The 22724-nt window shown below is 44.8% G+C and overlaps 1 protein-coding gene across 1 annotated transcript in view; it reads left to right on the top strand.

The window, feature by feature from the left end:
• Nucleotides 1-22724, top strand: part of LOC139546352 (alpha-1,3-mannosyl-glycoprotein 4-beta-N-acetylglucosaminyltransferase A-like) — an 82541-nt gene that overhangs the window by 47392 nt on the left and 12425 nt on the right. The window contains exons 5-8 of the mRNA XM_071354643.1: nt 13138-13271; nt 14121-14167; nt 14312-14425; nt 22151-22226. Of these exons, the coding sequence (XP_071210744.1) occupies nt 13138-13271; nt 14121-14167; nt 14312-14425; nt 22151-22226 (371 nt within the window). The remainder of the gene's footprint in view (nt 1-13137; nt 13272-14120; nt 14168-14311; nt 14426-22150; nt 22227-22724) is intronic.

Raw genomic sequence — 22724 nt, 5'->3', positions numbered from 1 at the left:
TGTCTATGTATCAGGGGAAAAGCTCCAGGTGGTATCTGATGCTACTGAGACAGATGTCTATGTATCAGGGGAAAAGCTCCAGGTGGTATCTGATGCCCTGAGACAGAGGTCTATGTATCAGGGGAAGAGCTCCAGGTGGTATCTGATGCCCCTGAAACAGATGTCTATGTATCAGGGGAAAAGCTCCAGGTGGTATCTGATGCCCTGAGACAGATGTCTATGTATCTGATTTTAAGTACCACGGCATCATACTTGATTCCAACCTCTCTTTTAAAAAGCAAATAAAAAAGGTAACTCAAATAACCAAATTCAACCTAGCTAATTTCCAAAACATATGAAATTGTTTTGACTACAGAGGTAACAAAACTATACTTAAAATCTATGATACTCCCCCACTTAACCTATCTGGGAACGGGGTTCCTCGCCAACGGCCAATGAAATTGCAGGGCGCCAAATTCAATCAACAGAAATCTCATAATTCAAATTTCTCAAACATACAAGTATTAGACACCATTTTAAAGATAAACTTCTCGTTAATCCAACCACAGTGTCCGATTTCAAAAAGGTTTTTCGGCGAAAGCAGAACATATCATTATGTTTGGTCATCAACTAGTCACAGAAAGCATACAGTGATTTTCCAACCAAAGAGAGGAGTCACAAAAATCAGAAATAGAGATAAAATGAATCACTAACCTTTATTCTTCATCAGATGACACTCCCGGGACAACATGTTACACAATACATGTATGTTTTGTTCGATCAAGTTCATATTTATATCCAAAAACCTCAGTTTACATTTGGCTTTGCCTCCAAAACATCCCGTGAATTTGCACAGAGCCACATCAAATCACAGAAATACTCATAATAAACATTAATAAAAGATACAAGTGTTATTCACAGATTTAAAGATATACTTCTCCTTAACCTCTCTTTGGTACGTGTGATGGTAGCGTCCCACCTCGTCAACAGCCAGTGAAACTGCAGGGCGCCAAATTCAAAACAACAGAAATCCCATAATTAAAATTCCTCAAACATACATGTATTTTACACCATTTTAAAGATACACTTGTTGTAAATCCAGCCACAGTGTCCGATTTCAAAAAGGCTTTACGACGAAAGCAAACCAAACGATTATGTTAGGTGAGTGCCTATTCACAGAATAACACAGCCATTTTTCCAGCCAAAGAGAAGATTCACAAAAAGCAGAAATATAGATACAATGAATCACTAACCTTTGATCTTCATCAGATGACACTCATAGGACTTCATGTTACACAATACATGTATGTTTTATTCGGTAAAGTTCATATTTATATCCAAAAATCTGAGTTTACATTGGCGCCTTACGTTCAGAAGTTCCAAAACATCCTTTGATTTTGCAGAGAGCCAGCGGAAAGTACGGACGAAAAGATAAAGTTATATTACAGTCCGTTAAAAACATGACAAACAAAGTATTGAATCAATCTTTAGGATGGTTTTTAACATAATTCTTCAATTATCTTCCAACCGGAGTATTCCATTGTCTTCAGAAGTGCGATGGAACAGAGCTCGCTCTCACGTGAACGCGCATGGTCAGTGCATGTTCAGGTCATGATAGACCTGACTCATTCCTCTCTCCTTCGGCCCCACTTCACAGTAGAAGCATCAGACAAGGTAATAACGACTGTTGACATCTAGTGGAAGCCTTAGGAAGTGCAACATTACCAATATCCCACTGTATCTTCAATAGGAGCTGAGTTGAAAATCGACCAACCTCAGATTTCCCACTTCCTGGTTGGATTTTTTCTCAGGTTTTTGCCTGCCATATGAGTTCTGTTATACATGAGTTCTGCCATATGAGTTCTGAAATACATTCAAACAGTTTTAGAAACTTCAGAGTGTTCTATCCAAATCTACTAATAATATGCATATATTACATTTAACATTTACATTTAAGTCATTTAGCAGACGCTCTTATCCAGAGCGACTTACAAGTTGGTGCATTCACCTTATGATGTCCAGTGGAACAACCACTTTACAATAGTGCATCTAACTCTAGGGGGGGGGGTTAGAAGGATTACTTTATCCTATCCTAGGTATTCCTTAAAGAGGTGGGGTTTCAGGTGTCTCCGGAAGGTGGTGATTGATTCCGCTGACCTGGCGTCGTGGGGGAGTTTGTTCCACCATTGGGGTGCCAGAGCAGCGAACAGTTTTGACTGGGCTGAGCGGGAGCTGTACTTCCTCAGAGGTAGGGAGGCGAGCAGGCCAGAGGTGGATGAACGCAGTGCCCTTGTTTGGGTGTAGGGCCTGATCAGAGCCTGAAGGTACGGAGGTGCCGTTCCCCTCACAGCTCCGTAGGCAAGCACCATGGTCTTGTAGCGGATGCGAGCTTCAACTGGAAGCCAGTGGAGAGAGCGGAGGAGCGGGGTGACGTGAGAGAACTTGGGAAGGTTGAACACCAGACGGGCTGCGGCATTCTGGATGAGTTGTAGGGGTTTAATCGCACAGGCAGGGAGCCCAGCCAACAGCGAGTTGCAGTAATCCAGACGGGAGATGACAAGTGCCTGGATTAGGACCTGCGCCGCTTCCTGTGTGAGGCAGGGTCGTACTCTGCGAATGTTGTAGAGCATGAACCTACAGGAACGGGTCACCGCCTTGATGTTGGTTGAGAACGACAGGGTGTTGTCCAGGATCACGCCAAGGTTCTTAGCGCTCTGGGAGGAGGACACAATGGAGTTGTCAACCGTGATGGCGAGATCATGGAACGGGCAGTCCTTCCCCGGGAGGAAGAGCAGCTCCGTCTTGCCAAGGTTCAGCTTGAGGTGGTGATCCGTCATCCACACTGATATGTCTGCCAGACATGCAGAGATGCGATTCGCCACCTGGTTATCAGAAGGGGGAAAGGAGAAGATTAATTGTGTGTCGTCTGCATAGCAATGATAGGAGAGACCATGTGAGGATATGACAGAGCCAAGTGACTTGGTGTATAGCGAGAATAGGAGAGGGCCTAGAACAGAGCCCTGGGGGACACCAGTGGTGAGAGCACGTGGTGCGGAGACAGATTCTCGCCACGCCACCTGGTAGGAGCGACCTGTCAGGTAGGACGCAATCCAAGCGTGGGCCGCGCCGGAGATGCCCAACTCGGAGAGGGTGGAGAAAAGGATCTGATGGTTCACAGTATCAAAGGCAGCCAATAGGTCTAGAAGGATGAGAGCAGAGGAGAGAGAGTTAGCTTTAGCAGTGCGGAGCGCCTCCGTGACACAGAGAAGAGCAGTCTCAGTTGAATGACTAGTCTTGAAACCTGACTGATTTGGATCAAGAAGGTCATTCTGAGAGAGATAGCAGGAGAGCTGGCCAAGGACGGCACGTTCAAGAGTTTGAGAGAAAAGAAAGAAGGGATACTGGTCTGTAGTTGTTGACATCAGAGGGATCGAGTGTAGGTTTTTTCAGAAGGGGTGCAACTCTCGCTCTCTTGAAGGCGGAAGGGACGTAGCCAGCGGTCAAGGATGAGTTGATGAGCGAGGTGAGGTAAGGGAGAAGGTCTCCGGAAATGGTCTGGAGGAGAGAGGAGGGGATAGGGTCAAGCGGGCAGGTTGTTGGGCGGCCGGCCGTCACAAGACGCGAGATTTCATCTGGAGAGAGAGGGGAGAAAGAGGAGAAAGAGGTCAAAGCACAGGGTAGGGCAGTGTGAGCAGAACCAGCGGTGTCGTTTGACTTAGCAAACGAGGATCGGATGTCGTCGACCTTCTTTTCAAAATGGTTGACGAAGTCATCCGCAGAGAGGGAGGAGGGGGGAGGAGGAGGAGGATTCAGGAGGGAGGAGAAGGTGGCAAAGAGCTTCCTAGGGTTAGAGGCAGATGCTTGGAATTTAGAGTGGTAGAAAGTGGCTTTAGCAGCAGAGACAGAAGAGGAGAATGTAGAGAGGAGGGAGTGAAAGGATGCCAGGTCCGCAGGGAGGCGAGTTTTCCTCCATTTCCGCTCGGCTGCCCGGAGCCCTGTTCTGTGAGCTCGCAATGAGTCGTCGAGCCACGGAGCAGGAGGGGAGGACCGAGCCGGCCTGGAGGATAGGGGACATAGAGAGTCAAAGGATGCAGAAAGGGAGGAGAGGAGGGTTGAGGAGGCAGAATCAGGAGATAGGTTGGAGAAGGTTTGAGCAGAGGGAAGAGATGATAGGATGGAAGAGGAGAGAGTAGCGGGGGAGAGAGAGCGAAGGTTGGGACGGCGCGATACCATCCGAGTAGGGGCAGTGTGGGAAGTGTTGGATGAGAGCGAGAGGGAAAAGGATACAAGGTAGTGGTCGGAGACTTGGAGGGGAGTTGCAATTAGATTAGTGGAAGAACAGCATCTAGTAAAGATGAGGTCAAGCGTATTGCCTGCCTTGTGAGTAGGGGGGGAAGGTGAGAGGGTGAGGTCAAAAGAGGAGAGGAGTGGAAAGAAGGAGGCAGAGAGGAATGAGTCAAAGGTAGACGTGGGGAGGTTAAAGTCACCCAGAACTGTGAGAGGTGAGCCATCCTCAGGAAAGGAGCTTATCAAGGCGTCAAGCTCATTGATGAACTCTCCAAGGGAACCTGGGGGGCGATAAATGATAAGGATGTTAAGCTTGAAAGGGCTGGTAACTGTGACAGCATGGAATTCAAAGGAGGCGATAGACAGATGGGTCAGGGGAGAAAGAGAGAATGTCCACTTGGGAGAGATGAGGATCCCAGTGCCACCACCCCGCTGACCAGAAGCTCTCGGGGTGTGCGAGAACACGTGGGCAGACGAGGAGAGAGCAGTAGGAGTAGCAGTGTTATCTGTGGTAATCCATGTTTCCGTCAGTGCCAAGAAGTCGAGGGACTGGAGGGAAGCATAGGCTGAGATGAACTCTGCCTTGTTGGCCGCAGATCGGCAGTTGCAGAGGCTGCCGGAGACCTGGAACTCCACGTGGGTCGTGCGCGCTGGGACCACCAGGCAGCGGCCACGCGGTGTGAAGCGTTTGTATGGTCTGTGCAGAGAGGAGAGAAGAGGGATAGACAGACACATAGTTGACAGGCTACAGAAGAGGCTACGCTAATGCAAAGGAGATTGGAATGACAAGTGGACTACACGTCTCGAATGTTCAGAAAGTTAAACTTACGTTGCAAGAAATCTTATTGACTAAAATGATACAGTGCTGCTGAAGTAGGCTAGCTAGCAGTGGCTGCGTTGTTGACTTAGTTTGAAAGTGTAGCTGGCTAGGTAGCCTCGGTAACTGGCTAGGTAACCTCGACAATCTAAACTACACAATTATCTTGGATACGAATACGAAGACAGCAAGGACAACTATGTAGCTAGCTAACACTACACTAATCAAGTCGTTCCGTTGAATGTAATAGTTTCTACAGTGCTGCTATTCGGTGGACGTTGGCTAGCTGGCTAGCTGCTGGCCAGATAGCAGTGTTGACTACGTTAGGACGACGAATTACGATAATTACGCTAAACTACACAATTCTCTTTGATACAAAGACGGCTATGTAGCTAGCTAAGAAGAAATTGCTAAGATCAGACAAATCAAACCGTTGTACTATAATGAAATGTAATGAAAAGTAATACTACCTGCGGAGCGAAGTGCGAAATGCGACCACTCGCTCCAACCCGGAAGTGTAATTACTAGCAACTATGACTGAGGAGCAGGCCATTTACTCTGGGCACCTCTGTGCACCTTTCATCCAAGCTACTCAATACTGCCCCTGCAGCCATAAGAAGTTAATAGACCAGTAAGAAAGACTTCCAAACCGCTCTGCCAATAACTGCTAGTTTTCAGTTTTCCCCTCTCCCAGACAGTTTTATCTAAATTCTTGCTTTAGAAATTACTCTTTGCTAAAAAGCTATTTTTGTTTCTTTTTGACCATTTTAATTGTAAACAATTACGTTAAGTTACTTAATTGTTCCCCAGAAATGATTTGATGTTGAGATTAAAATGACTGCGTTGGACCTTTAAAAGCAGTCCTTGTGCATAGAGTTCTATGGTTTGAAATCAATGTTTTTTGTTTGGAATACATTTGTTTAAATAAAAGATCTGAGTCTTAGCGTTATTCCATTATCATGGAAATGCCCCATAGACTTTGAAAAGCACCTGCGAATAGGCTACCAGCGAGGCAATGCCGCTGGAAAGCTTTTTTGTGACTTGGACATACATTTTTGCCAACACATGGCTAACTTTTGTTTAACCAGCTAAACAGCTGCTCTTTACAAAAATGTGTTTTGAAATGTTGATTACTTCTTCTTGCCATTATCATTCACCTGATGACAAGACATGATGTATGATGGGGGTCCTTGGGTTGCCGGTTTGCCTGGGAGGGGCTCCCTGGGCAAGGACTGGTTGAAAACCCCTGGTATAAACGGATGGGATTGCCATGTAGCCTTATATTTGAGTGTCATGCACTAGCCTAGCTAGCAGATAGCAAGGGGGAGCTGATAGCCTTCAGGTCCATTCAGCACTACTGGTACTGAATCTGATGTCTGAGAGTCTTAGGATCTAAACTCACACACAATACTCTTCTCTATCTCTACTAGGCCTTTCTATACACATGCACGCACGCACACACACACAGGTCAGTTGGTCCATTCTGTCTCTGTGCGGACGTCAGATCACTATTCACTTGTCTGTCAGAGGCACAGATGGATGTGATAATCAGGGTTCTCTTCTGAGGGGGATGGGGAATGAAGGGGTTGAGTGATGGCATAAGAAGTCTCTCTCTCTCCCCCCCTCCCTTTAGCTTCTTGTATTTTCTGTCTCACTGTCTCCCTTCCCCCCCCTCTCCCTCCCTCGGTCACACTCTCCATCCCTCCATCGTCAGTCTGTCTGTCACGATCTCCCTTTTTTTCTCCCTCTCAAATTCAATTTCAATTTAAGGCCTTTATTGGCATGGGAAACATATGTTTACATTGCCAAAACAAGTGAAATAGATAAACAAAAGTGAAAGTTAACAATAAAACATTTACAGTAAACATTACAGTTCCAAAAGTTCCCTCTGCCTCTTATTCGCTCCTTCTTTCTCTGTCTCTTTTTCTCTCTTTCCCACTCTCTCCTTTCATCCCCGACCTACTTTCCTGGTTCTGTGTGTGTCTCTGTGCTGGGTGGAGAGACACAAAGCAAACCAAGGACCGATTCTCCACGCTGCACAGATCACACTCCACCATTCTGACGCTTTCATTCTCTCTCTCCCCCTTCACTCATTCATTCACTCTCTTTCAGTCTGTTTATTGTGCCTCTCTCTTCCCCCATGTTTTCCAATGTTTGTCTCTAGAGCTAGCCCCATAATAGAGATTAAACACACACACACTCACTGTTGTTCTCTCACTCCTGGTGTGGTTGGATATTTTTTGGTGGTCAAAGCAAATATATGCAAATATTTTCCTGTTTTTCTGCCCTCTAATTTGAATATTTTGAAAGACAAACATCTCCGGTCTTAGATGAGAAAGATAGGGAGGGAAGGAGTGTGCATGCAGGAGAGCAGAATAGAGCAATTAAGATGACGTGGTCTGAGAAGCAGAGTGCTATCGTGTAAACACACACACACACACACACACACTAGTGTTGTCACGATACAAACGTTTTACTAACGATACCATACCAAGCCAGGTATCAAGATACCACTGGGGGGAAAGTGTTCTGTTCGCCACGTCCCCCGACATTTGTTCCCATTTTCTAAATCTTATGCGCATCTGCTACCCAGAAAACCTGTCACTGATAGTCACACTTCTACTCAATACAACACATATTGAATTTAACTTCACACTCTATAATAGAATACTGCATAGAATGACTGATTTGCTGATAATAGCACAGGTCTACCTGTGATGTGGCTGGAGGAATGGGAGGAAGGAATATACGTGTGTAATGATCTGCTTGTCATTGTGTCAATAAGGAGAAAACACTGCATGAAACCACCTTTACTGTTCAGTTAAGACACACACACTCCCTCATAAACACTCAGACACATGTAACAGAGTTGGTTATGTTTCCATTTGCCTCTAAAGAAAGGTGTATTTAATGTTCAAGCATTCTTATTGTTTGGTTCAACTCTGATGACAATAAGGCGTGTTGTGATTGGCCCCGCTTGCAGATAGGGGAGATAGCGAACGTCAGGTCTTCCCACTATGAAAATGTGTTGCAAGGGGTAGGTCACGTTCTTTCTATTTTACAATGTGTACAAGTTTGCTGTACATTACTGATTTATACATGTGTGGGTATATGGTACCTGTTAGGGATTGAGGGGCTTTCTGGGATGTGCTTTGGCATAGGATTGCTGTAAATAAGTGTGTTAGCTAGCATACACCGATGTAATGGTCACATAAGCCCACTGTTAACACAGTTGTCTTCATGCTACAGATTTTGCCATCGACGGCCATCAATATAGTTAAGCCCTGCACAACTAACGTGCTGTTTCCTATTAAACAACAGGTATTTACACATTGTATTTTTTATATTTTGTTCACCCAGTATGAAAATGTGATGCAAGGGCAACATAAATAAATGATGCTCAACTGGGACCACTGGCTGATGGGATTTATTTGGACAAAACACAACGCAAGGAGAGTATGATATACATCTGTTACACACACACACTCCCTCATAAAGACAGAGACTCTCCCCAAACACATACACACACTGTTCCCAACTTTAAAGGCGTTAGGCACCAAACAGAATGTAAGGAGCACCACAAATAGTTTGTTATAATTTAGGCTTCCATTAGGCCTATAAGAATCCTACCTTTGAAACACATCTCATGAGTAGCACATTTTCACAGACCTGTCAAGTTACCAGGTTGTTAGCTAGCTAGGTAACAAGACTGAACAAAGTTGTTTGTTATCAAACTAATAATTAGTGTCCGGGATTAGTTTAAAAACGGCCCTCGACATGGTGTGTGAAATTATATCAAATGCGCGCGACATCGCGCAGAAAGAACAAAAAGTATCTCCGGTAATATGGGTCATATTTTTAACCGTTTGAGATCGAGACGAGACGTTTTCTTTCCTGTAAAGCTGCAGACATGCCTCTTGCAAAACGGGGTTTCCTCTCTGCGTGACGGCAAATTTGCAAAGCCAAACTGGCCTGTACTCTCCGTTTAAGGCCCATATCACTTAGCTCCCAGCCTAGTAATAAGGATGCAATGTTTAGCGATAAGGAGGAGACTCCACCCAAAGTGGGGTATGTACACTACCACGGGTGGAACCATGTCTTTGTTCAGTTGTTCGATCCTTTGGGATCATTGTTTTAACTTTGTCTAAGCTTTCGTAGTGTCCGTCGAGTTATTAATCTGATAATTAGAACCTAACAGTAGTATCATATGAAATGGTACTACGGTATTCTAAAATGTTGGTATCATAAGTATCATGGCGTTTTGGTACCGTGATATGACCGTGGTACCAGTATACTATGCAACACCAACACACACGCACAGCCCTGTTCCCCAGTGAAAGAGATCCCTGGGCCTATTGTGTCAGTGTGGAACAAATGGAGTGATATGTCTCTAGTATTTCAGTGTGGTTTTCAGGGGATCACCCCCTCTAAGGAAGATAATAGTCTGTCTGTATTCCCTATTCTACTCTCTCCCTTCAGGACACAGAATACAACTGATAGCCAGGAGTATAACAATAGCTGCTGTCTCACCTCTCTCCTGCTCTCTCTCTCTCAATTACATTTAAATTTAAGGGCTTCATTGGCATGGGAAACATATGTTAACATTGGCCAAAGCAAGTGAAGTAGGTAACAAACAAAAGTGAAATAAACAATAAAAATTAACTGTAAACATTAAGCTCACAAAGTAATAAAAAAAATAAAAGAAATTTCAAATGTCATATTATGTATATATACAATGTTGTAACGATGTGCAAATAGTTAAAGTACAAAAGGGAAAATAAATTAACATAAATATGGGTTGTATTTACAATGGTGTTTGTTCTTTCCAGTGTGTCAAGTAATTATCTTTTTGTTTTCTCATGATTTGGTTGGGTCTAATTGTGTTGCTGTCCTGGGGCTCTGTGGGGTGTGTTTGAGTTTGTGAACAGAGCCCCAGGACCAGCTTTCTTAGGGGGCTCTTCTCCGGGTTCATCTCTCTGTAGGTGATGGCTTTGTTATGGAAGGTTTGGGAATCGCTTCCTTTTAGGTGGATTTAGAATTTGTGTATTGGCCTAATTCGGCTCTGCATTCATTATTTGGTGTTTTCTGCATGCAGAGTCTCAATTTGGTGTTTGTCCCATTTTGTGAATTCTTCGTTGGTGAGCGGACCCCAGACCTTACAACCATAAAGGGCAATGGGTTCTATAACTGATTACAAAATGGAATATCATACACAGCATTTTTGAGGAACAATGGGAAAGTATTTCTACTTTGAAAGTTGATACTTGTAAACTCACTTTTGAGAAAACGGCCTTTGAATGTTTTGGTACCTACTAGAGACCTCTCCTTTGTCTACACCCATTCAGCATTGTTCACACCCTCTTAAGCCTTAGCCCCACCCATCTCTTTAAGGATTCACATGTGAGAAACAGTGAGGAGTGTAGGAAAGATTAAGACTAAAAGTGGTAGCCTACAATAAGGAAAAATTCCAGGTAAACAACGTGTCCAGATAAAAAATATGTTATAAATATTAATGACACTTACCCAGACACACTTGTCTAAATTGATGGGTCATGTGAAATAAATGCTATAACCCCCAGCCACACCCAGGGGTGGAAAAAGTACAGAAATGTCATACTTGAGTAAAAGTAGAAATAATTTCAAATTCCTTATTAAACCAGATGGCACAATTGTATTTTTTATTGACGGAGAGCCAGGAGCACACTCCAACACAATTTACAAACGAAGCATTTGTGTTTAGTGAGTCTGCAAGATCAGAGGCAGTAAGGATGACCAGGGATGTTCTCTTGATAAGTGTGGGAATTGGACAATTTTCCTACTTTTGGGTGTCAAGGAAAATGTATGGAGTAAAAAGTACATTATTTTCTTTACGAATGTAGTGAAGTAAAAGGTGCCAAAAATATATATATATATATAGTGAAGTCATGTAGATACCACAAAAACGACTTAAGTAAAAATACTTTAAATTACTACTTAAGTACTTTACACCACTGCCCAAATGCCTTCACACCAGTACATGTCAGCTGGCTAGCTAACCGCAAGCTTTAACTAGCAATACAAACCGATTGTCATATCTAGCTAAAGTTAACTAATAGGTTCAATGTTAGCTAGCTAACATTAGGCTATAACTAGCAATGCATAATGGCATTCTGAGAAAACATCACTAACGTTACATACACCTCATACACATAAATTAATGTTAGCTAGCAAGCCAGCCACTCATTTAACATTAGCTAGCTAACAGCAAGCTTTAACTTGGATATTTTGTTTAGACATGTCAAGGTTAGCTAGTTAAAAAAATGAACTATACTCCCAATCCATAGAGTAACGTTACTAGCAATACAAACCAATTGTCATAGCAACCAAATAACGTTAGGTTTAATGTTAGTTAGCAAGCCAGCCATCGAACTCCAGCTGGCCAGCTAACAGCAAGCTTTAGCTTGCAATGAAAACAACTTTCTGACTAAATTAGAAACGTATAATATCTGAATCTCTAGCTAGATTCTTACCTGTATACATGGACGAAAGCTTCACGGCAGACTGCAACCCCTTTATAAGACATCCTGTGTTTCTGTTTAGTTTGCACAGCTTGTTTGGCCCGTTGTTTTCCACTGATTTCAAAAGTGAGAGTGAGTGAGAGAGAGAGTCAGCGTTCATCGTCCAGAAAGTACGCCATCACAACGTTTTCCCACTGACCTTTGTCGATAGCGCCTGATAGATTCAGGTCAGCAATGTTATTGAGAGCAGTAGCAACATATTTGCGGTTCTCCATGGCTAAAGTAAAATTAAAATACATTTATAAAAAATTAATAAATTTAAAAAAAAAAAAATGCAGTAGAAAGGATTATCTAGGCATTATGAGCAGCTCATTTTATAGACCCCAAGATGCAACACCGCAGACCAATCCAAACTCATCTCTCTGCATGTCCAGCCCACTCATTATCTCAGCCAATCATGGCTAGCAGGAAGGTTGCTGCCTTTCTCTGTGGCTAAACCAACTAGGCTCGTAATATATCAATTGTATTCGTATTTACAGATGACATACAAGTTCGATATTAAGGCACATGAAAGTTCACATGTTCGAGAAGGCATTTTTTCTATAAAAAAACGCATTTTGATAAACATATTTTTTACGTTCAAAAGGCTCTCCTGTGAAGTCGTGACTTGCGACATACACCTAGTTTCCTGAATCGGGTCACATTTTACTTCAGATTATAGTAGGGTGAGGCCGGGTGCTGCAGACTGTTCTAGTGCCCTCACCAATTCGTTGATATATATGTTGAAGAGGGTGGGGCTTAAGCTGCGTCCCTGTCTCACCCCACGGCCCTGTGGAATTAAATGTGTGGCTTTTTGCCAATTTTAACCGCACACTTGTTGTTTGTGTACATGGATTTTATAATGTTGTATATTTTTCCCACAACACCACTTTCCAACAATTTGTATAGCAGACCCTCATGCCAAATTGAGTCAAAAGCTTTTTTGAAATCAACAAAGCATGAGAAGACTTTGCCTTTGTTTTGGTTTCTTTGTTTGTCAATTAGGGTGTGCAGGGTGAATACGTGGTTTGTCGTATGGTAATTAGGTAAAACGGCAATTTGACATTTACTCAGTACATTGTTTTCCCTGAGGAAATGTAGGAGTATGCTATTAATGATGATACAGAAGATTTCTCTCTCCCCCTCCCTCTCTCTTGCTCTCTCTCTCTTTCTTTCTCTCTCTTTCTTTATCTCTCCCTCCCTCTCTTTCTCTCTCTCCCTCTCTATTTATTTCTCTCCCCTCCCTCTCTTGCGCTCTCCCCCCCAACTCTTTCCCTCCCTCTCCCCTCCCTCCCTTTCTTTCGTTCTTACTTTCTCCTTCCCACCAGTCTCTCTCCCTCTCCTACCTTTTCCTCAGTTAAACTTCTGCCTTCCATTCATTGAAAATGTTTGTTTTCTTAAAATACAAAGCAGCTTAGTTACCACATTTAACACGTTCTGTTCTCAGCCTGTGTGTTTTTGTGTTTCTTCCTCTATGGTCTGACTCTGTTCTTACCCGGATCATTTCATCTCCCCCAGTCTCCATGGTGATGGGTATTCCTACCGTAAAGCGTAAAGTGAAGTCGTACCTGGCTGAGACGCTGCACTCGCTCATCAACAAGCTCTCACCTGAGGAGAAACATGACTGTGTCATCATCGTCTTCGTAGGAGAGGTGGGGGGAAACACACACACACACCAGGGTTTCTCAAAAAAAAAGAAATTTACCGGACCCATATGCATTGGGTGCATAACCTGATTAGGGCGTCTACCCACGGTGCTCAGAATGACAGATCACATTGATATTATGGTAATTCGTCTTGAAGATGTTAGAATAACTGTCCACATGTACTTTTCCTCAGACAACATGACCAGTAACAAACAGCAAAATCACTAGCCTGTCAATCTACTATCCACCAGAGTAGAAAAGTTGACCTTTTCTATTGATCAGCTTGTTCAGCTTGTCGTTCGCTACGAGAAATAAATATCCTTTTCTAAACAGACTCTGGGACTGTTGTCGGACGATAGATCACAAATTCATACAACAAGTAGGCCTAGGCTACATCAAAACAGTGATACTGATGCAACAGACTTGGATTAGCTAACACAACATGCCATTGGAACACATCAGTGATGGTTGCTGATAATGGGCCTCTGTACGGCTATGTAGATATTCCATTAAAAAATCAGCCTGTTCTAGCTTCAATAGTCATTTACAACATTAACAATGTCTACAATGTATTTCTGATCAATTTGATGTTATTTTAATGGACAAAATGTGCTTTTCTTTCAAAAACAAGGACATTTCTAAGTGACCCCAAACTTTTGAACGGTAGTGTAGCTCATTCTATTATTCTGGTTTAAATTTGTATTTTTTTGTGCCCAAATCCCTGACATTCTCATACACATGCACATATATATATACACACACACACACACACACACACACACACACACACACACACACACACACACACACACACACACACTGTGATATACATAACATTATTTTCTGTTTCTGCAGACGGACACGGAATACGTCCAAAGCGTGGTGACCGGACTGGAGAAAGAGTGAGTGACCTCACTTCCTGTCCCCACCTCACACAGCTTCCTGTCTTGTGATGACTGTTTCCTGTCTGATAATTCCCCTGACGGTTTAGAGAGAACAGAAGGAGAATAACAATTTGTTTGTGTGTGTGTGTCTGTCTATCCCAGGTTTTCTACAGAGTTCAGTTCAGGTCTGTTGGAGGTGATCTCTCCTCCTGCCAGCTACTACCCTGATCTCAAAGACCTCAAAGAGACCTTCGGAGACTCCAGAGAGAGGGTCAGGTGAGGGGAAACACTCAGTAAAACAGACAACATTTTAACAGGGCTCCAGACTTACATTTCCCCCTGGTGGCACTGCTGACACTAACATTTCAGTTTGAAATGTTATACTATCAGGAGGTGAGTCTCGCTCATTGCAGCAGCCGACCCCAGCAACACAGACATACAGGCAGGCACTACAGCGTGGCGCTTTTATTACAGGAATCATGAGGATAATGCACTTTACTGTTTAACAAATTCATTATCTGCCCCCAAAATATGATGTTTTGATTGAAGTAACCAGGTAGAATGTGCATCTCGCACCAGTGCGACCAATAAAAAATCGTACTCACAGCCAAGTCAAAGGGTCGCAAAATGCAACTAAATGGTCACAGCTTGGAGCCTCTGTCCCTTTCAGTCTGGAGCCCTGTCATATCCTCTGTCCCTTTCAGTCTGGAGCCCTGTCATCTCCTCTGTCCCTTTCAGTCTGGAGCCCTGTCATCTCCTCTGTCCCTTTGAGTCTGGAGCCCTGTCATCTCCTCTGTCCCTTTCAGTCTGGAGCCCTGTCATCTCCTCTGTCCCTTTCAGTCTGGAGCCCTGTCATCTCCTCTGTCCCTTTCAGTCTGGAGCCCTGTCATCTCCTCTGTCCCTTTCAGTCTGGAGCCCTGTCATCTCCTCTGTCCCTTTCAGTCTGGAGCCCTGTCATCTCCTCTGTCCCTTTCAGTCTGGAGCCCTGTCATCTCCTCTGTCCCTTTCAGTCTGGAGCCCTGTCATATCCTCTGTCCCTTTCAGTCTGGAGCCCTGTCATCTCCTCTGTCCCTTTGAGTCTGGAGCCCTGTCATCTCCTCTGTCCCTTTCAGTCTAGAGCCCTGTCATCTCCTCTGTCCCTTTCAGTCTGGAGCCCTGTCATATCCTCTGTCCCTTTCAGTCTGGAGCCCTGTCATCTCCTCTGTTCCTTTCAAGCTGGAACCCTGTTTGAATCTGTAAACAATCAGAGGAAGTTTCTCCGTCTTTCATCTTCATCTGGTGACTAACATTGGGAAACTTTCAAATAACGTCCACACCCGCCACTTTGTCACCTCTCCAGCCCAGCTCCCCTGCTCACACCCCATTGAAAATGACTTTGTTCTGGCTATTGTTCGTGGATGTGTCACGTCCGTTGGGCATTGCTAGTGACATGATGGAGAGGCGGGATGGAGGAGTGGGCCAGGTACTCAGTATTCCACAGGCATCCCTCAAAGTGAGCTCAAGGTCGATTGCATTCTTCCCTCTCTCTCCCACCCTCCCCTTTTCCCTCTCTCTCCCACCCTCCCCTTTTCCCTCTCTCTCCCACCCTCCCCTTTTCCCTCTCTCTCCCACCCTCCCCTTTTCCCTCTCTCTCCCAGCCTCCCCTTTTCCCTCTCTCTCCCAGCCTCCCCTTTTCCCTCTCTCTCCCAGCCTCCCCTTTTCCCTCTCTCTCCCACCCTCCCCTTTTCCTTCTCTCTCCCCACCCTCCCCTTTTCCCTCTCTCTCCCACCCTCCCCTTTTCCCTCTCTCTCCCAGCCTCCCCTTTTCCCTCTCTCTCCCACCCTCCCCTTTTCCTTCTCTCTCCCACCCTCCCCTTTTCCCTCTCTCTCCCACCCTCCCCTTTTCCCTCTCTCTCCCACCCTCCCCTTTTCCCTCTCTCTCCCACCCTCCCCTTTTCCCTCTCTCTCCCACCCTCCCCTTTTCCCTCTCTCTCCCACCCTCCCCTTTTCCCTCTCTCTCCCAGCCTCCCCTTTTCCCTCTCTCTCCCACCCTCCCCTTTTCCCTCTCTCTCCCAGCCTCCCCTTTTCCCTCTCTCTCCCAGCCTCCCCTTTTCCCTCTCTCTCCCAGCCTCCCCTTTTCCCTCTCTCTCCCACCCTCCCCTTTTCCCTCTCTCTCCCACCCTCCCCTTTTCCCTCTCTCTCCCACCCTCCCCTTTTCCCTCTCTCTCCCAGCCTCCCCTTTTCCCTCTCTCTCCCAGCCTCCCCTTTTCCCTCTCTCTCCCACCCGCCCCTTTTCCCTCTCTCTCCCACCCGCCCCTTTTCCCTCACTCCTACATTCACTGCTGTTGGAACATCTTTCTCTTAAACTTCTGTACTATTTTTCGATAGTAGGACATGAAAAATGGTTTTATACCACAATTCATGCACACACTTCTATTCAGCGGTGCTGTGGTTAGGCCTTGGCTCCACCCAGTTTATCAAGAGGTTTACCATTCAAATAAATGATTACCATTATGTTGTTATGTAGTTAGACTGGTAAAAACGAAGTTGAATTAATTGTATGATTTGTTTAATTTATTCATTAATGCATACACGGCTGTCTCTGAATTTTTTTATTTTATTTAAAACATTTCAAATGTACTGATATTGAACTCAAAAGATGGCCACTGATTGAACAGAGCAGTAGCTGGTAACTGTCTGGATCAAGTACCATTCTGTGACTGGCTAATATGCCTTATTTTTTGGCCGTGGTATCGTGTATCGAGTATTGTGATACTTAACCTGGTATCGGTATCACAGTGCTGGTATCGTGTATCGAGTATTGTGATACTTAACCTGGTATCGGTATCACAGTGCTGGTATCGTGTATCGAGTATTGTGATACTTAACCTGGTATCGGTATCAAAGTGTTGGTATCGTGACAACACTACTCTCCCTCTATAATTCTATCTTTCTTTCTTACTCTCTTTTCCTTTCTCTTCTTCTCTCTTCCACCTCCTTCTTTTCTCTCTCTCCCTCCTCACTCTGTTTTATCTCTACCTCTTTCCTCTGCACACCCCTCCTTCTGTCTGATCGATGTTGTCATATCCCTTCTCTCTCTCCCTCCTCACTCTGTTTTATCTCTACCTCTTTCCTCTGCACACCCCTCCTTCTGTCTGATCGATGTTGTCATATCCCTTCTCTCTCTCCCTCCTCACTCTGTGTTATCTCTACCTCTTTCCTCTGCACACCCCTCCTTCTATCTGATCGATGTTGTCATATCCCTTCTCTCTCTCCCTCCTCACTCTGTGTTATCTCTACCTCTTTCCTCTGCACACCCCTCCTTCTGTCTGATCGATGTTGTCATATCCCTTCTCTCTCTCCCTCCTCACTCTGTTTTATCTCTACCTCTTTCCTCTGCACACCCCTCCTTCTGTCTGATCGATGTTGTTATATCCCTTCTCTCTCTCCCTCCTCACTCTGTGTTATCTCTACCTCTTTCCTCTGCACACCCCTCCTTCTATCTGATCGATGTTGTCATATCCCTTCTCTCTCTCCCTCCTCACTCTGTGTTATCTCTACCTCTTTCCTCTGCACACCCCTCCTTCTGTCTGATCGATGTTGTCATATCCCTTCTCTCTCCCTCCTCACTCTGTTTTATCTCTACCTCTTTCCTCTGCACACCCCTCCTTCTGTCTGATCGATGTTGTCATATCCCTTCTCTCTCTCCCTCCTCACTCTGTTTTATCTCTACCTCTTTCCTCTGCACACCCCTCCTTCTGTCTGATCGATGTTGTCATATCCCTTCTCTCTCTCCCTCCTCACTCTGTTTTATCTCTACCTCTTTCCTCTGCACACCCCTCCTTCTATCTGATCGATGTTGTCATATCCCTTCTCTCTCTCCCTCCTCACTCTGTTTTATCTCTACCTCTTTCCTCTGCACACCCCTCCTTCTGTCTGATCGATGTTGTCATATCCCTTCTCTCTCTCCCTCCTCACTCTGTGTTATCTCTACCTCTTTCCTCTGCACACCCCTCCTTCTGTCTGATCGATGTTGTCATATCCCTTCTCTCTCCCTCCTCACTCTGTTTTATCTCTACCTCTTTCCTCTGCACACCCCTCCTTCTGTCTGATCGATGTTGTCATATCCCTTCTCTCTCTCGCTCTTCTAGAAATGGTTTATTGCTTTAATTTGTTCTCTCTCCCTCTGTTTTCTCTGGCTTTCTCTCCCTCTGTTTTCTCTGGCTTTCTCTCCCTCTGTTTTCTCTGGCTTTCTCTCCCTCTGTTTTCTCTGGCTTTCTCTCCCTCTGTTTTCTCTGGCTTTCTCTCCCTCTGTTTTCTCTGGCTTTCTCTCCCTCTGTTTTCTCTGGCTTTCTCTCCCTCTGTTTTCTCTGGCTTTCTCTCCCTCTGTTTTCACTGACTTCCTCTCCTCTCTGTTTTCTCTGACTTTCTCTCCCTCTGTTTTCACTGGTTGTCATATCCCTTCTCTCTCTCCCTCCTCACTCTGTGTTATCTCTACCTCTGTTCCTCTGCACACCCCTCCTTCTGTCTGATCGATGTTGTCATATCCCTGTTCTCTCTCCCTCTCTCACTCTGTTTTATCTCTACCTCTTTCCTCTGCACACCCCTCCTTCTGTCTGATCGATGTCTGTCATATCCCTTCTCTCTCCCTCTGCTCACTCTGTTTTATCTCTACCTCTGTTCTCTCTGCACACCCCTCCTTCTGTCTGATCGATGTTGTCATATCCCTCTGCTCTCTCTCCCTCTCTCACTCTGTTTTATCTCTACCTCTGTTCCTCTGCACACCCCTCCTTCTGTCTGATCGATGTTGTCATATCCCTTGCTCTCTCTCCCTCTCTCACTCTGTTTTATCTCTACCTCTTTCTCTCTGCACACCCCTCCTTCTGTCTGATCGATGTTGTCATATCCCTTCTCTCTCTCTCGCTCTTCTAGAAATGGTTTATTGCTTTAATTTGTTCTCTCTCCCTCTGTTTTCTCTGGCTTTCTCTCCCTCTGTTTTCTCTGGCTTTCTCTCCCTCTGTTTTCTCTGGTTTTCTCTCCCTCTGTCTCTGTGTCCCGTGTGAAATCAGTGTTCATCCAACGAGACCGCACGTCTTTGTTATTTTTAAAAAGGTATTTATTTATTTAACCAGGTAGGCTAGTTGAGAACAAGTTCTCATTTACAACTGCGACCTGGCCAAGATAAAGCAAAGCAGTTCGACACAAACAACAACACAGAGTTACACATGGAATAAACAAACCTACAGTCAATAATACAGGAGAAAAATCTATATACAGCATGTGCAAATGAGGTAGGATAAGAGAGGTAAGGCAATAAATAGGCCATGGTGGCGAAGTAAATACAATATAGCAAGTAAAACACTGGAATGGTAGATTTGACAGTAGATGAGTGTGCAAAGTAGAAATACTGGGGTGCAAAGGAACAAAATAAATAAATAAATACAATAGGGGAAGCGGTAGTTGTTTGGGCTATTTATAGATGGGCTATGTACAGGTGCAGTGATCTGTGTGCTGCGTGTGCATGCTCAGTGTGCTTTTTTAATTTAATTTAATTTTAAAAGGCAAGTCAGTTAAGAACAAATTCTTATTTTCAATGACGGCCTAGGAACAATGGGTTAACTGCCTTGTTCAGGGGCAGAACAACAGATTTTTACATTGTCAGCTTGGCGATTTGATCTTGCAACCTTTCGGTTACTGGCCCAACACTCTAACCACTAGACTACCTGCTTCATTCTATAGTTAGAGGACTCCTGATATCTCCAGGAGTGATAAGTATCATTTTCGTCTTGTTGTTTAGTACTGTCTAGGGCCATCTACTTTTTAAGGGTCCACACCACTCTCTCAATTAAGTATCTTACCTAGTTGTTTTCGGATTATCTCATTTAGCTTTTTTGTAGTTCTTTAGTCAACTATGTGTGTGTTTTCTGTACCTGTTTGCTCCTCTCACTGTAGGATTTACAGACACTCCCCACCCCTTAGCTGCAACTCTTCTAATTTAATCTACCCTGCGTGCACAACCCATGTGGAATCCCTGGAACTGGTCAAGAACGCTGAGTTCATCTCAGCCTATGCTACTCTTCAGTCCCTAGACTTTTTGGCCCTGACGGAGACATGGATCAACCCAGAGAACCCTGCTACTCCAGCTGCTCTCTCTTCATCAGACTAAGTTTCAACGTATGCTCAGTACTGGTGTCCCCCGGGCTCGGTCCTAGTCGCTCTTCTCTCTATACACCAAGTCACTCGGCTCCATTATATCCTCACTTTGTCTCTCCTATCATTGCTATCTGGATGACACTCAACTACTTTTCTTTTTCCACCCTTCTGACACCCAGGTGGCGACATCCATCACTAAGTGCAGATATCTCCGCTTGGATGACGTCCCACCACCTCAAGCTCAACCTTGACAGGACGGAGCTGCTCTTCCTCCCACTGAAGGCCTGTCCACTCCAAGACCTCTTCATCACAGTTGACAACTCCACAGTGTCGCCCTCCCAGAGTGCAAAGAACCTTGGTGTGACCCTGCACAACACCCTGTCGTTCTCTGTAAACATCACAGCAGTCACTCACTCCTCCAGGTTCATGCTCTACAACATCCGTAGAGTACGACGCTACATCATACAGAAAGTGGTGCAGGTCCTAATTCAGGCGCTTGTCATCTTCCATCTGGACTACTGTTACTCTCTGTTGGCTGGGATCTCGGCTTGTGCCATCAAATCCCTGCAATTTATCCAGAACGCCGCGGCCTGCCTGGTGTTCAATTTTCCCAAATTTTCCCAAGTCACCCCGCTCCTCCGCACACACCACTGACTTCCAGTCAAAGCTTGCATCCACTACAAGACTTGCCTATGGGGCAGGAAGAGGAACCTTAAGGCTATGCTCAAACCCTACACCACAACCCGAGTACTCCGTTCTGCCACCTCTGGTCTGTTGGCTCTCCCACCGCTATGGGAGGGCAAGTCCTGCTCAGCCCAGTCCAAGCTCTTCTATGTTCTGGCACCTTAATGGTGGAACCAGCTGCCCCCTAAAGCTAGGACAGCAGAGTCCCTGCCCATCTTCCTGAAAACATCTGAAACCCTACCTCTTCAAAGGGTATCTTAAATAATCCCACAGCACCCCCCACGTACCCCCTCCTTACCCCCACATCCACCCCCACCAACAAAAACACTTGCCTTTCCTGAACTAACGCTCACACTTTTCCCCCTTACTAGCTGTGACTTTGCTGATAACTGCATTATTGAGTAACATGTACATACTATGACTGAGATATGTGGTTGTCCCACCTAGCTGAATGCACTAACTGGAAGTCGCTCTGGGTTAGAGAAGCCTTTATTGTTCCCACTATTCTTCACAAACCTTTATTGTTCCCACTATTCTTCACAAACCTTTATTGTTCCCACTATTCTTCACAAGCCTTTATTCTTCCCACTATTCTTCACAAACCTTTATTCTTCCCACTATTCTTCACAAACCTTTATTCTTCCCACTATTCTTCACAAACCTTTATTCTTCCCACTATTCTTCACAAGCCTTTATTCTTCCCACTGCCCTCACATCAGAAATGTGTTGATGTTCGTTCTTTCTCTCTCTCTTTCTTTCTTTCTTTCTTTCTTTCTTTCTTTCTTTCTTTCTTTCTCTTTCTTTCTCTCTTTCTTTCACAGTGTTTGAACTCAGTCTGATGTGTGCCTGTTGTGTGTTGCCCTTTGTAAGCACAATCATTTTTCATGGGGCTCATTGAATATGAATGAGAAGCCCCCTGGACTCCCTGCTGCTGGAAAGGTGGAAAGATTAACACAACTGTGTGTGTGTGTGTGCGCACGCCTCTGAGTGCATGGAAAACAGAGCTCATTAGAGCCACTTATAGCAAGAATTGACTGTACCTACTGCCCACCTGCTGTGTGTGTGTGCCAACCTCAACACCTGCTGTCAGGCAGTGATGTGTACACCTGCTCCCTCCAGCCACCATGCATCAGTTATTTAGCAACAGGGTAGGAGGAAATGATTCCTAATCGTGTGTGTGTTGTAGATGGCGGACCAAGCAGAATCTGGACTATTCCTTCCTCATGATGTATGCTGTGAGCAAAGGAGTCTACTATGTCCAGGTATGTACGTCCTTGGAACACACATACACACACATTCCGCCCCTAGCCCTATTAAAACTGCGTTCCCATGGCAACATGTTATAATGTGCCCGGCAGGAGCAGTATGTGTCTGGGGCAGAGTTGTAGTACACCTAGTACCAACACACACACACACACTTACTTCAGCATCAGAGGATTCGTTACCACGGAAACAGTGATGAGTCTGCAGTTTGGAACAATACGTTCCCAATTTGGGCATGTTCTTTACATCAAACAGGGTCATTTGCAATTGTGTGTGGGTCAGAAGAGCAGGACGGAGAGAGATGGAGTTGCATGCTCTTTTGTCAGAGTTGGGCAGTATTTTCTCCTCCTTGTGAAGATCAGAGCTACTGTGATACTGTACAAGTTGTTCTGTCTGTTATATCATACCACCTGCTGATCCCTCCCTCATTCCCATAGATCACAAGCATACATAGATATAATGAGCTACCACATTAAATCTCATCACGTCTTCTGTTA

The sequence above is a fragment of the Salvelinus alpinus genome, chromosome 20 (assembly GCF_045679555.1).
Source record: "Salvelinus alpinus chromosome 20, SLU_Salpinus.1, whole genome shotgun sequence".
NCBI lineage: Eukaryota > Metazoa > Chordata > Actinopteri > Salmoniformes > Salmonidae > Salvelinus > Salvelinus alpinus.
Note: the sequence above shows the minus strand (reverse complement) of the source record. Positions and strands in the feature narration are given on the sequence as shown.